We start from the raw sequence: 15,888 nt of genomic DNA on the forward strand, positions 1-15,888 counted from the left end.
TGTATTTCGCTTGTCCTTCAAAATCTAAGGGCTACCAACCTAACAGCACAGGTTTCATTAATAATGCAATAGGTCCTGTAACGCTGCAAAGACTTGACACCAGCAGTGGAAATAATTCAATCCAAAAGAAATAACACATTTGCTTCATAAACCCAAGCACTTTTAACATGCCAGCCAAGAAGAGCTGATTTGCCATTACATATCGTTTACTTTAGACCTTGCTCTTCTCTAAACATTTTCATATGCTTATGATCTTTTCATATAAGTTCTTCCTCATTCAGCTGAGAGACAGAGGGATTAGTGCCAGACTCCAATCATCAGCAAAGAACAAGCACCTCCTTAGTTGTACAAATCTGGTAATGGAGGTGCAGACAGTCAAAGGACAAAATCATCACAGGAGCACCTGAAAAGTAACACACACATGGTGCTGGCTGTGTAAGAAGGATCCAAAGCACGTATGTTTGGGATTTCTATCCTTACAATGAAATACAAGCAGCAACAGAGAAACACAAGTGGAAATGATCAGGTATTTGGGGTTATAAAACTACCCACAGGTGCATTTTTAAAAGGAAAGAAATTAAGCAAAAATGTCTCTAGCTGAATGAGCAGAGTGGGATCAAGTCAGAAGCAGACAGTAAAAGATATGAGGTCACTATCAGTAATCATTAAAGGACGTCTTTTTGAGAGATTTCTTAAAAAGCAGTCCCTTCAACACCACGGCACGGTGTGGTATCCTGATACAGACACTGCCATTGCAATGCTATGCCATGGACAGTGTTAAGGAAGATTAGCAAGAAGTGAGCAAGAGCATTGAACCTTCTTTTAATCCTAAAATATATTCTGAATTGCTACCGAACAGCTTAGGAAAAATAAGAAACTGCAGCCTAAACCACTTTCAGTGTCTACTATAGTTTTCACTACAGTCCCAGTAACTGAAATTGGTGCTTCCATTTTGATTCAGGCTTTTGACCAAGGCAGTGAAACCCCAAACACTTCAAAAGGTATTCTTACTTTGTCTCTAGCCTCGTTGAGAAGGTCTTCTAACTCTGAGAAGCTGAAACTGGCCACAGTGATAAAATCACTCATGACAGGAACGAACCTGTCCCCTGATTCCCGCATGCGTCTCTTCTGATAATCCAGTTCCTGAAAGAGAAGAAGTAAGAGATGTATATAGGCAAGTATCAAAGATTTCTCGCTGATCAGGAACGAAGCAGAGAAGCCCATCTATTTCACTCAGTGCAGAGCATGCTCTGCTCCCACTCCACACATGTTCATCCAGAGCTGTAACTCAGAAACCACTTTCTCACTAAGTCAAAGGTTTTGCCTTTTCAGAATGAGAGGGAAGGTTAAGGTGGGATGAAGGAAGATGTTAGTTACGGTTCTCTTTATCCTCAAGCAACAACCACTCCCAAGAAAGCCATTAACATGTTGAATTTCTGAAGCAACTTTATAATTTAAGCATCAAGTACATGAAATGCTGCACTTTTTTTTTCTTATGCAGAATGACAAATAATAAAGAACTCAGATTGTGTAGGAAGTGAATTTGGAATTTTCAATACTGAGTTTCCCTCCATCTTCTCTTCCTACAGTAGCTCAAAAGGCTGCATACTTGGGGAAATGAGTACATGTGTGAATAATCTATATAGTTCCCAGCTCTGTATCTCCCCTTTATTTCTCTGCGAAGCACTAGATGGGCAGCAAAGAGACATCAAAATTGGTTCTCCCACTGAACAACAAGCAGAACAATGTCAGGTGCAACATTTGCCAGCTCTCTGTTAACCAAGAAGCATTAGCTTGGATGCCATAAAAATCACAGAGTTATAAACCAAGGCTATTGTGATAAGATGATCTATGAGGGGAAGAAAAACAAACAAACAAAAAAAAACCCCAACAACATAAAACCATAGGAAACTAAGCTCTATTTGTCCACTACCTACAGCAAAAAAAAAAAAAAAAAAAGAAAAAAAAATTGCTAGATTCATTCTTTCTGTCTCAAATTTCTTAGTTTTAAGCCAAGATTATCCATGCTGTCTCTTCCCTTACTTCCTTACTTTATTCACCATGCTTGTGGCACTGAAAGAGCTACAGAGCTCCTCAAAATGACTAAGTTATAGTAAGACTGGCAGTCTCCCATGCCTGTGCTTGGCTTGTATGCAGTTGATAGTCTCATGGGGAAAAAGAAATCATAATCTGGGCCTCATCTTTATTCTCAGCTGGATAATCAGTGAGAATGATAAAGCCTTACTTTCTCTGTAGGGAAAGCAGCATGAAACAGCAGGTCAAGTTACAATCTGACCCTCTGTTCCCTTTGGAAAAAAATATTTTTGTCCTGGCTGCAACTCCAGCTACATGCATGTTTGGTGCTCTCTGTTACTGGTCATCAAAATAATGGTTCACGGAGCCAAATGGGTAGGTTTATAAGCATCTATGCTGAGAAACTCCTTGGGATTTGCTCCACAGTGCTGCTGAATGCAAAGAATTACTTTGGCCATCAACAGTCTAAAATTAGATGTGATATATCTTCTGGTCTGATGTGAGTTGGAAAGAGAATGTAACCACTACAAGGGAAGACCACAAGGCAGAAAAAGTGCAGGAAAAGCAATGAGCAGGGGGCCGGAGAAAAGTCCACATTAAAGAAGTGCTACTTCCCCTGCTTTATATTACATCCTCTTCTCCACTGGTTCTCCTAATACATCACAGGGGACAGTCCCAGGAGCACTACTCAGTTACATCACTTTACAATGAACTGTCTCTATTTTACAATCACTTTGAACTGGAACTTAAAAGTACAGGAGATGTCACTTCACATGTGTCTTAAGAACGATGCATATTTTTTTCAGCCACTCTTTCTCATTCTAATTTTTAAGCAAATTTTAGCTGGAAGTTGTTCTACCCCCTTCTCTCCCCTGCTCCCCACGTAGGTAAGTATAACAGTTCTGTCATCTTACTTACTGTTGAAAGCTATAGCATTTGAGACTGTTATTGGAGAGCAATGTTTTTCAAAGTAGTGTTAAGATTTGGTGGTCTGTCCTTCAATTCAAAATTCAGTCTTTTCCTGCAGAATAATTCTTCCAAAATAAAAAAAAAAAACCCCACACACGTAACCAGCAGAGCTACATAATCAGCCCAAGAGCAACGCTAGAGAATAAGAAACTCCTCTGTGTCTTCTAGAAATAGTCCATACTAGCTGTAACAGCACAACAGCAAAAGCTAGCACTGCCTCTGGTGGGCTGGGCTGCTGGTTCTCTGGAGAGATTAAATGATTCAGCCATGGCAGTGGTTTTTCAAGCCGTCGTTATGATCTCCTTGCTGTGTGAGAGAAGGGCTTTGCTGACAGAATTCACTCCTGATTTGGGGAGACCAAGAACTACTTAGCTGTCCTTCTGGGAGCATCCTACACAAAGGCAACAGCTGCATGGATGTCTTGACAAAGGAATATGTCTTATTTTTACAAAGAGGCAGCTGCAAGTCCAGGAAGGCAAAGGGTTAGTAGTACCTTTAAGAACATCTGACTGTGAAACTATTTTTAGCTTTCTATTCTTAAGGGGCCTTGAAGAAACTTCTCAGCCACTGGAGCCAAGACTGTGGTGAGAACACACTGGACTGGAATCAAGAATCACACCTTCCCCTCCTCCTCCTTCCACCTGACAGTGATCTTCTATTGTTGCTATAGTGCTGCTTTTTACACACCAGAAAACCACGATTGAGCAAGCGGACTGGGAGGTGCTGGCAGCCCCAGATAAAAAATACCATGGCAAGGAGGAGACTGAGGAGGGAAGATGGTGATTGACTGGGAAGGAGATGTTGCCCATGGAACCCATGTACGGGAAAGAGAAGAAAAAATGGCTGTAAAGGCGAAAGCACAAATAACTGGATCACAGAAAGCAAAACCGAAGTAGGTACTCACATTTCAATGGGGGCAGTTGTCTGTCCCAGCCCAAACTGGGCCTCTCCACGTCAACCTTCCCTTCACAGATTCTTTTAATTCCCAAGCACTGCACTCCATGTATGCAGCAGGATCTCTTCCCATTGCTGTGTTCTCCCTTACCCAAACAATCCAGAAATAAGGTTTGGAAAGTTTGTTTTTTTCACGAAATGATCACTGGCTAATTACATGATGAACTGCTGGAGACAGCCAGACAGCCTGGGGGTTGCTGACAGGACAAAGATCCCTTCCTCTACCCCCAAAGTCAAATCAAACTCAGGACAGGTGAAAGGAAAAGGGTCATCACTGTCTGTCTCATAGTGGATGAAAAGGACTGGAGGGTCCTGTGTTAGTTCCTTGTAGATAGGTAATCATTGCACAGAAGCCACCCAATGTGATTCCCAACAACCAGCCCCTTTGCCAACAGTCCCAGTGCAGAATACTCCCCATCTGGAATGCTCCACCAGCATTAAACTGACATGAGTTGAAAGAGACAAGTGAAACAGCCTGAAGACAGAGGGACACTGAGAAGTGTGGCTAATAAAACCTTGTTTGAAAGGGCAAAGAACAGCTAAACACAGCAGGGACCTTTCTGAAGACCTCTGCGTTGTCTCTCAGCACTGCCCTTGCCTCCAACAGGCAAGAGATGCCAGCACCAACCTGAAGATAGGATTTTGTTCCTATACTTGCAGGAAGAGAGAATGATGTTCTTAGAGATAGAATATGTTTATCTGTGCAGATGATGGGAGGGAGACGTTAAGGAACAGAGATGATAGAGTGACATTCGCCTTTAATCTTTACCTATTCAACTGCTGTGCAAACACTAACTTGACGTTCCTCAAGTTAGGCCTTGTGAGAGGTCAGTATTTATAGGTGCAATTTCACAGAGGAGGCAAATGCATGTAGTTGTTCAAAGCCACACACGTACGTAAATGGCATAAGCAAGATGCAAATATGAGAGTTCCTACTTCTTGACACCAAACACAGTGTCTCACCCTGTGCTCTTCTGCCTCAGGAGGGAGTCTTTCCCCAGCAACAAAACCAACACGTTAACTAAAGGAGGCTTCAGATAGGGGAACTGCAGCTGATACATGAAGTTGTGACTCCAGGAAGCATTTAGGCCCATCCCTCATCTTTAACTCTTATAATTCACTACACACAACTGCATCAATGCACCATTTCTACTGTTCTCTGTTGAGGTGGAAAGCTCTGCACTACCTAAGCACAAACTGAACACAGGTAACCTAAGTCCAGCTTAAAAATCTTTCATTAATAGCAGGAAAAAACGCCGTCGTTGCTTTGCTTGCCAGCTCAGCTCCCTCATCTTTAACTACTCTGTCTTTTCCTTTGCCTTCCCAAGGAGTGCTTGGGATAGGTTAGGGTTGCATACAATAGTGCACTACCTGTTTAACTACTACTCCAAAAGCCATGTGAAACACTTCCTCAGCAGCCAGCTAGCCTTCAGTAAGAAAGAGAAAGAATTTTATTTCTTCTTTCAGTGCATGCCATTTGTCAAACTGTCCTTTTACTTTCCAGGCTAAGATCAAACAAGATTTTCATTAAGCTTAAGTCTGCTAAGATCATCAGCAGGAGCTCCACATGAGAAGCTTTTATTTGTTTTTTCTTGGTTAATGCATTCTGGAATGGAATGGGAAGGAATAGGAAAAGAAAGACCACTTTCTCTTATCATAAAATACATAGTGCCCCTGATTCTGAGTGAGATATTTTAAATACGGCGCTTTGGAAACCTTCAGATACTTACAGCTTCAACAGCTTTCAAACCAGTCTTTATGTTGTTGACTTCCTTCTCCAGCTCCACCAGGCTGCACAGGAGACAGACACAGAGCAGATAAAACAAAAAGAGCAGTGTTACACAGGAATACAGGAACTCTGCAGCAGAACAAACCATTGGCCCATCAAGTCTGGTATCCGGCCTCTGGCACCAGCCACGCCAGATGATGAGAAATGAGGGGAAGGGGGTCTGTTAGTGCTCTGTGCTGCTTTTTGTATGAGATGCAAGATGAGGGAGACCCTGTTTGCCTATGGTCACATTGAAGATCAGGATTTTCCTGGGAAGAAGAGGGGGGCTGCCTTCAGAACATCTGCCCTGTGAGCTGAGCCTGACCCTCCAGCAAGGACCATATGCCACATGGCCAGCTTGCAATAATCAGTTGACACATAAGCAAGGATCCCAGCTTTAGCATACACATTACTGTGGTCTCAGATTATCTCTACGTATGATTCTTGAACCACTTATCTACTAAATCCCATCAGCAGTACATTTACATGTGATTTTTGTCTCCCTCACAGTCAAAACATTGTTTTTTCCATCTGCACTTCTATCAGTTGGTAGTCTGTGCAAGCTTAACATTGTAACTGAGTATGTAACTCTACTGTTAGTGTTAATACATGATTCTCTAGACCCAAGTGTTGTACTGAATTTTTTCTCATCATATACAAACAAAAGGTGTTTGGTTTTTTTTCTAGGACTTGTATGAAAAAAATTACTTTTCATTTCCAGGTAACTAGTTAGTACCTATTTGTGAGTCAGCAGGCATCTCCTCCAAGTATTTGGTGAGTCATAGTTTACATCTCAAAAACACCACTGAAGCCTTAATAAATGCCATAAGTGTGATCCTACATTTATTTTTCACTTATCTTTCATTAATTGGAGTAGTTCTTTATACAACGAATCATGGCTGAACAAATAATATGCAAAGGTATTTTTTTAGTAGTGCTTTGGAAAGAAAATTATGCTAGTATTTTGGGGGATGGCTTGTGTATTCACTTTCCACAAACACCTACAGAAATGGAAAAAAAATGTAATTGAAATTTGTGCAGAAAATATGATGCTTTCCACATTTCTGTGCAAGACTGATTTGTGCAAAAGTTTGAATGATCTTCCTGAAAAGGGCTTACTATAGACCGTAGAAATAGACCTTCAATTATCCAGAAAAAAACAGCACATGACTTAGATGAAAAACCATAGAACATAGTGAGTGAATTACAAGCAACGACCAGTCTAGTTACAATGTCGATTCAGAAATAAAGTAAATATAGGCATATCTGAGTAAATCTGTCAATTTAGTTGCCTACAAATGTTTTTGAACCAAAATTCTCTGTTGATGTATATCTGAGTAACATGAAGAATGTGAGCGGAGGCATTTCAGCTGAAAGGCTGGCCATCAGTTTAGAAGACAGCAATGAAAAACCTAATGATCATTAAGTTGACAGAAATCACTGGGAACTCTAGCTCTGGGAACAAGCAATAGCACTGGACTTACTTGACTTTTGCTGCTTCTGGAAGATGCTGCAATTCAGACTGAATATCTAGGATATCTGGGTAATTCTTTTCAAAGATCATAATTAAGTAGTGCAACAGTGTAATGTTCCTAAAACAAAAAAGAAGGGAGAAACAAGAAGGAAGATGGTGATGAGAAGGAAAAGGATGGTGAGAGAATTGTGACAAATCAGTGAAAAATATTTGGGTAGAAAATGTGCTTGAAGAACAAAACAAACAATATATCAGCAGTTAGCAGCTCTGTTATTGAAAGAACAGTATCACTGACTGAAATGAATTAAGCCTTTACCAACCGCGCTTCCTAAAACCTCAAGCAATATATTGTGCCTTCATTTATTCTGGAAGCACCAGCATGCTTCCATCCATCTGTGTAGATGGTGTAACAGAAAAGAAAATTGTGTAACATGGTATACTATTTGTCCTCAGATATTTCAGAGAATAAACAACTAATAGTACTAAAGTGACATGAACTCATAAGGGAGAAGTAAGTTGCTCTCAGAAGCAATGTGGAAAAAACCTCAGACAATTAAGAAGAGGAAAAGGTTCTTGAAGATTGAAGAAGCTGCAAAGAAATCTCCTATATTAATGCAACAGCTATACTTATAAGTAGTGGTCAGGCTCTCTACTACAAAAGCAATGGCAGCTCAAGCAGTATTAAGTAGAAATTAGATGCAGGAGAGATGCAGAAGTTTTAAGAAAATTTGTCAAGTAAACGGTGACTTTTGCATCAGTGAATTTTGCATGGAGAGAGAACAGCCAGCCGTAACAGCTACTTCAGGTGGGTGTTAGGTGGTTAACTGACAGACAAGACAGCAGGTGGCCACAGCTTCACACAGACTAGAGCCTGGAGCTGGGAACTGGTGAGAGAACAGAAACTGCTCAGGACATTTAATATATGGAAAATCAAGCCAAGCTACATTAAGGCAAAAAAAAAAATGTTCAACACTAGCTACACTAGTGTTAGCCTTGGAATAGAGAAAGGACATTGTGGTAGTCAAAACAGAACTCTGTTAGTTCAAACTCTGTTAGGTAGGGATGAATTTCCTATGGTGTCTTACTGCCATTATTCATTCTGTCACAGCCTGAAGTCACTTCACCACAACTGTGGTCTCAGCAGGTCTCCCAAGTCAAGGAAGGTGCGAGTTAGTAAGAAACATTATAGGAGAGCTCCAAGGAAAACCTTAGTGCTACTGGAGCCCAAAAATGGTATTGTCTCCCCAGTCACAGGTGGAATCATTTCCAGAACCTTTGTGGAGATGTGGCGCACAACATGGGGTAGCACTATAAAGATCTGTAGCCCATGTCCATAAAGAGTAAGCTCCACCTCCCCAAAACCAGCTATCTTCCTTAACAGCTCTCGATACAACCAGCTCAGTCTCTCTGAGCTATGCTTTGTGGTTCCATTACTGGCGTAGGTGGAGAGTGAGTTTATGACAGTCCTGCATCAGAAACATACGCCATGTTTCACAGGAGACATAAAACTGTGGTTAGAGTTTTTTGTGTTTTCTTTTTTTTTTGCAAAACCATGGCCATAAAACTGTGGTATAAAGGGCAAATTCCATAGAAATCCTCCTCCCTCCCAAACTTATTTTAGTTATTTGTGAAATACTACATTTTGTCATCTTTCCATACTGTTGCAGAAACACAATCCAACAACAGATGTGCATTATCCAAGGAAACAGCAGAATTTGAGTGCTGTGTTAATAGCTGGTCTTAACTGCTGCAGGATCTTTCAGAGTGAAAAGCACTACTTAAATGACAAATAAGGTATTATCTTAAATGGTCTACAGAGCTAAAAACAACCAAAACCTACTTTCAATACTATGATAAGAGATGCAGAAACACAGTAACTAACTCATTTACGCCTTCAAGCCTACCTGTCTATGCTGGATTTGGTGTCCGCAATTTTGTTCAGGCTGGAGACTTTGAAGCCATATGCACTTCCCCTTTGGCCCTTGTTCATATAATTTCCAAAGGCCAGAACTACCTCCAGGAGCTGCCTCAAACGCTTGCTTCGGATGAGTTCTTTGGATGCCAGAAGAATTGCTTGAAAAGAGGAAAAAAATGAACAGGTTATTGCACAGTTGCTGTTTTTAACATGCTTGGGCCATAATTTGAAGTACTCTAAAATGTCCATCTGACTATTGCCCAGCAAATGCTGCAACACAGTCTGTGTGTATACTGTCCTTTCCGCACCCATATGCCCAGAACCAGGACAACTGGAATGGAAGATGCACTACATCTAGCCTGTAGGATACTCCTCTGAACCCAGATGCAAGGCTATTCTCCTGGACCTCACACTCTAAAAACAAAGCCAGTGAGAACAGGGGGAAGGCTTGAGCTCATCTGAATATGCAGAGTAGAATACACTCACCTCTTTGCGATAACCGTGGATGTGGCACAGAAGCCATAACCCTCACTTCTTCTAAGTTACACATTCCCAGAATACCACCATCCTGAGGCATCTATTCTAACTGCCCCATGAAGAGGGAAAGTACAAGGACTTCAGGGTGAGAAGGGAAGGCTGACCTGCACAGAAAGGCCATGAAAGCTTTTGGCAGCTCAGTACAGCCTGGCAGCACACTGTCACATCTGTCAGGTCATATTTACAGTGTAACAATCATGAAACTGACTTTATTAAATCAATGGGTGCAAGAAGAGTGTCAGAAAGAATTCATTTTTTAGCACATGACATGCCTCGGACTCACTGGCTCTACAACCATAGCATGTATGTAACAGTACCTCATTTGAGGACAAGCCTCTCTTGACCCTCCTTGCCCCTCTATCCAACTCTTAGCAAAAGCTTTAACCATACCTTCCACTTTTGGCTTTGCTTCTGCCAGCCTCTCTGGAAATTTCTTCTTAAAGAACAATGCTTGCAGCCTCTGCTGATAGTGGTCAATCCTGCACAAAAGGTAGAGGAAAGGAAACATTGAACTGGAACTGTATTTTGAAGCTCCGTGCCAGTATGCTGCCTACATATTCTAGTGGCTGGATGTTGAGTCCCACAAGGTCTATGCACGGGATCACGAACACAGTTCAAACATCTAACACTACTAATGAACCTTGTTGCAAAAATGGAGGACCTCAAGGCATGTTTTGATCACAATTGAAAAGGAACTGGAAGAATTCTCATTTCTCTCAAAATCTGAGAGTTATAGGAGATGCCAGTTGCATCTCAATTAGCAGAAAAAGATGTTAATCCTGATCGGATGTGCAGCAAAGTTGGAACAAGAAAGGACGTCAGAGGATGAGGAGATGGGATAGCTGAATGGAAAAAGGGATCTATATGAAATCCTGACCCCTCGCTACACTGCATCTGATAGTTGGATCTGAATTCCTTTTTGCGTGAACAAGTTTAGGCAGAGGAGGCAGATTTCTGCTTGTCATCAGGGGACTAAATGACAGCCCAGAGAGTGCTTATCATCAATAAAAAGTCTGTGTAATGGACGGAAACATTTGTAACATTTGTGGGCTTCTGGCAAATGCAGGGTATAATGCTGGCCCACAATCTCTTGCACATTCCCCCTCAGTGCCAGATGATCCATTTTCAATAACAATTACAGCTGCTTCCAAGAAGCCCTCGGTGCACTTTCCCATAATGTATCAAACAGACCTGCTCATTTCGAAGAGGAAACGATCTGCCCGGGCCATGCGCTCAATTTCGTGTTTATGCTCCTCCAACAGGTCAGTATCACTCTTTTCAGGAACAAACTTCAGCAGCTAGAGGAACAGACACAAACCAAAGAACAAGATGAGAGATCCCGGCAAAAGGAGAGAGGGATGGAGAGGCACAAACAAACTGATGGAGAAAGAGGAGGCGCTCAGATTTCTCTGCTGCCATGGGGAAACATTACATTGACTCAGCCATGTGACCGTAACTTCAAAAAAGTGCAGCTGTGGCTACAAAACTGACCTTTTTTAAACTTTTGCTTGCTGTTCTGCTTTATCCCTCACTGACCTCATTAGATTAATTTTTAATTCCGAGGGGGAATTTCCCATTTCTAAATCCTAAAGGCCAAGTGCTACTGCAACTCACTCAAGGGGAAGTACAGAGAGAACTTTGATTCCCACAGTATTACTTGGAGTTTAGATTGCTGCAAACAAGAGCAGGATGTATCCCACTCAGTGTGAAGTACCCATCGTGCCTATCCTAGACTACACACAAAGCCTCATCTATCTCTCTCTTGGGTCTACCCCACTCTGCTAAAACAATAAACAATAACCAAGCGACTGGATGTGTGTCTGACACTGGCTGCTATTCATATGCTGACCTTAAAGCTCACACTTTGACAGATTTTTGACATATCTGGTGGTAGTTGTGCTTTAGTATGGTTATAAATATTGCCACGCGCACAGCGTCAGTGCATACCCACAAAAACTGCTCACAAGGCACATCACGCGCTTTGCTTTTTACCACTTTTTAATATTTTATCCCACTCCCCAAAAATATGATACTCTAAAGTGTGGAGCATCAGAAGCGACTTTTAGAGCTGCTGTGAGCATTTGATAACATGACAAGTAGGCTATAAATTTCAAAAATGGAATAAGCTTTTTGTACACAATTAAATACTGTGACTGCACACAAAGAAGGAATCAGGTTTATCAGGTGGTTCAGAATTACACCATTTTGCACACTCCTAAGGAACTTTTATCATATGCATCTTTGGACAAAGCATCTTCTTTCACTCTCTATAAATGGGGGAAATTGGGCAATGCTGATTTAATGGTTTTTTTTTGTTCCCCACCCCGCCTCAAGCTATGCTGTGAACCAACTGCTGGAGACTGAAGTCCCTGACTCCCTTTCTAACCATGCAAGTTAGAATACAAGATCCCTTCTAGTCCCAGCTCTAACCACTGACCTACATGGCCTGGTTCATGGCATTTCCCAATGGAAAAGCTGCAGGCAGAGACAGGATATTAAGCAAAAGAGAAGAAAATAAAATATTTTTTTTTTAAAAGAACAAAAAAATATAATCAGCAGTATAAAGAAGAGATGGAAAAATATAGGAAAGTCATAAGTGAGAAGAGAGGACATGAAAGGAAACCTCATACCAACTGTAATCATGCATATTTTGCATCAAGAAGAGAAAACTGTTATGAAATCAATCTGATACAAACAGAGTTACATGAGGGAGGTATATTTGACAACACTGGGAAAAATACTTTTCTCATGCTCCCATGTGTAGCTCCACTGACATGATAAGGCCAAGTTCAGATTGCAGACATACCAGCAGAGCCAGTACATATATCCACTTACTTTAGGTAAAAAAAAGGCAGTGAAGGCCTTAAGAGTAAGATATATCTGACTGTAACCTTTCTCACCTGCTCAAGCATATCTTTTGCTAGGTCTTCTTGTTCATCCATCTTCAAGATTGCTTGTCTGATTTCTTCATTAGATAACTTCAGCCTTTCAACAGGACCAACATTGGACCATTAGTGCAAAGCTTAAGTGAATATGACAATTCAGAAAGTAGGAAGCCTGAAAAGCTGCACTAAAAAGGCACAAAAGAACCATGGGAAGCTTCACTATGAAGCTGCTATTCTAGAGTATTCAGTAAGATGAATTAAATCAGTTTTAGGCAGAGATTTTATAGAACATGTATTTTCATGTTCTTCAGCTAACCAAACACACATAAATTAGACATTGATTAAAAACAATCAGGACTTCATAGATCAAAAGCGCTTCCAACTTCCCCCATATCAGACACCTCCGTCACCAAGTTCTTTTGCTATAGTAAAACCCCTCAAATCCATATGACTTGTGTCTGTGAGACCATGTTACGCTTCAGTTTGTGCATATTAAGAGAGTAACAAGCAACAGGACTGAGCTTTCCGTTACAGAGCTGAGAAAAAGGTCTCTTTTAACAAGACTGGTTGTGCTAGGTAAGTTCACTCTGTCAGCAGCCACAGGTGAAGAACGACTTGACAGGACCTACATATCCCCATTTCATACCCAATATGAAATGAGCTCTGAAACCAAGAGCTTATTAATATTATCTGAGGTACTAAAATCACCTTCTCCTTCCCCCCTACTCCTGTCCATCTGTGTGCAATGAGTAGTGGTCATCAGTTACCAGAAAACACAGAATCAATTAAAAAAAAAACCCTCAAAGTCCCCACTTGAAATCTAAGGCAGACCAGAAGCAGTCAAAATTTATGATTATTGAGGCTGTTTGATAGGTTTCATGAAATGAACTTAGTTCTTAGTGCAGATGTCAATGAACAAATGTGCAAGTGACAAATTCTTCCCCACCACCTCCAACCCACAACACTTTCATCAGTCATTTCAGAAGAGTAGGGGAGGACCAAATGAACCATAAAGGAAAGGCTATCCACAAGAAAATCTCAATTTTAGGTCTGAAATAGGAAAGCGTGAAAAGAAATACTTGAGGAGTGAAGTCTGCAATCTCCATGGACCTTCTACAATCAATATAATTAATTAGCAGCAGAAAGAGAAAATGCAAATGGAAGAAACAAGCTGATGCATGAGGCAGAATGTTTCTGCCTTCGGTGCTAAGAAATTCAATGTTGAAATTTTACATTGCTATTGCCACTTGGATAGAATAATATTTTTGGAATTATGTAAAAGCAAAATAAAGAGCTTTATTTTTACAGACAGGAAATATTACTAAAACTAAGAAACTTAAAACATTTTAAGATTGCCCAATATAACCAACATCTGGAAACTAAAATATGAATCAGCAGACATTCAAAAGCTTTTATGTATTACACCTCTGACCTAATTGCTCTCACTCTGTTCCTAGCTTGTCATTGTGTCAGCTTTTGACAACAAGGTCAAACTGATACCAGCCAAGTAAGATAAGGCTACTGAATCTCCAGAAAAGCTACATAATTGGGCCATGCCTGAATGAGATAGAAGGATTAGAAGTTTCACAATGAAAAAGCTGGAAACTTTTTACTTTAGGTCATCAGTTTGACTCGGGATCAAAACAACAAACCTAAGTGCATGGGCTTCTGCATAAAGCTCTACAGTCGCAGTCAGAAAACTGAAGGATTTTTTTTTTTTGCCTTTAATAATAACAAATTGTAAAGTCCATAGTTGCATGACCCTGAACAGATCAAACCCTGCAACCACATGAGAGCTGAGCAGCATATTAGTGGGTGTGGGCCACCTGGCTCCTAGCAGACACATCTACACATGCCCAGCGAATTTGGTGCCTGTGGTTTTTGAAGTGCTACATTGGGTTGGTTATTTTTCCTTTAGAGAGCACCTTTACACTTTCCAGAATCTGGACTCCACAGATTAGCTGTGTCTTGTGACACAAGCACGCAGTCTCTCAGATGGCACGCAGTAAGCCAACCCATGAACACCAGGGTGGAGGATTTCTTATAGCTGCTTTCACTGAAGATAAAAAGAATGAGGGTGAATTTCATGGTTTTTCCATGCAACTCAAGCAATTACTATACTGACCACCCCATTACACAGTGCAAGTCCCTCTGCGCATGTTTGGGGATGCAGTAAACAGGATCAAAGAGACAGGTCTGAGGTACGTCAACACAACAGAAAGTGTAGCGCATATTATTGCTGATCTTGATGTTCTGTCTAGGAGCCTGAGGACTTCAGACTCCAGGCTCCTCTGTTTGCTGCCATTCATCAGCACTAAATACACTTGAAAACATCATCTGTTCAAAAATAATTGAGAGCCCCAAGGACAGACAGTTATACAAACACTTTGATTTCTTGGATGATTCTGTGCCCTGCCATCAGCAGAAAAACATCTGGTTTGAATGGTTCAGTCCACAGTAGAGAGCAGCAGAAAGCTTGCCAGCCCCCTGCTGAGAAGCAGTTGGACTGAGTCACTTACAGGCCTGTAACGGGGTCACGGTGCCTGCAGGTGTGCATCCTAGATTATTATCAATTCAGTTACAAGTACAGAAGGATTTACGGCAAAATAATCTTACTCTTCGAAAGTGGGCTCGTTCCTCTTCTGCGGCAGGACACATTTCAAGAGCTGTAAGCATCAACAGCACAAAACAGGGAACTTCCCACTTAAAAACTGGCAGAAGAACTGGCCAAAGAACTGTTAATCAAGTGATTCTTCTTTTATTTTCAAAACTCATGCCCAGCCATGCAGTAGATCTTAAAGATGGCCAGCAGTAATGTGAAACAGATGTACTGTTTTTAAAAAGAAACAGGTGAACAGATTAAAGAGGAACCTAAAGCAGATGCGTAAAATCTTTCCATTTAGAACTGAATAGAGGCATCCCTCAGAGCCTAAAACTCATATGGGACAGACAGCAAATTAAAGTGGAATTATGGCCCAAAAATTTACACTACAGAAATTACATTTCAGTATCTATTGGAAAGTCTGCAATGACCTTCTTACAAGCTTTGTAGATGTAGGCACTCTTCCTCCAGTTGCTCGAGACAACTCAATTCGGAACAGCATACGATTCAAGCTGTATTCTCTCTGCCTTACACTTCACCAAATCACAGATCCTGGCATCAGAACTCAGGAAGTAAATGTGACCAGAAGCAAACGCAGTGCCCCTTTCCTCAGCTGCAGCACGTTCACTCATAGTACAGATATTGACTGGTTTTGTACAACAGCAGCCTGACACCGGTCAGATGAGGAAGGAAAAGCATCTTTACTGAGAATATTCCCTCCTTCTTCCCTCACCTGTACATCTGGTGGCA

General features: G+C 41.1%; 1 protein-coding gene across 5 annotated transcripts in view; it reads right to left on the bottom strand.

Moving 5' to 3' along the window:
* Window positions 1–15,888, bottom strand: part of DAAM2 (dishevelled associated activator of morphogenesis 2) — a 212,022-nt gene that overhangs the window by 15,529 nt on the left and 180,605 nt on the right. For all 5 annotated transcript variants that reach the window (XM_086744495.1, XM_086744497.1, XM_086744496.1 and 2 more), the window contains 7 exons: window positions 12,552–12,636; window positions 10,843–10,949; window positions 10,042–10,130; window positions 9,104–9,272; window positions 7,210–7,317; window positions 5,688–5,748; window positions 1,012–1,143 (listed from right to left, as the gene is read on the bottom strand). In XM_086744495.1, the coding sequence (XP_086600621.1) occupies window positions 1,012–1,143; window positions 5,688–5,748; window positions 7,210–7,317; window positions 9,104–9,272; window positions 10,042–10,130; window positions 10,843–10,949; window positions 12,552–12,636 (751 nt within the window). The remainder of the gene's footprint in view (window positions 1–1,011; window positions 1,144–5,687; window positions 5,749–7,209; window positions 7,318–9,103; window positions 9,273–10,041; window positions 10,131–10,842; window positions 10,950–12,551; window positions 12,637–15,888) is intronic.

Source organism: Chlamydotis macqueenii, chromosome 3 (assembly GCF_036417535.1).
Source record: "Chlamydotis macqueenii isolate bChlMac1 chromosome 3, bChlMac1.mat, whole genome shotgun sequence".
Classification (NCBI taxonomy): Eukaryota; Metazoa; Chordata; class Aves; order Otidiformes; family Otididae; genus Chlamydotis; species Chlamydotis macqueenii.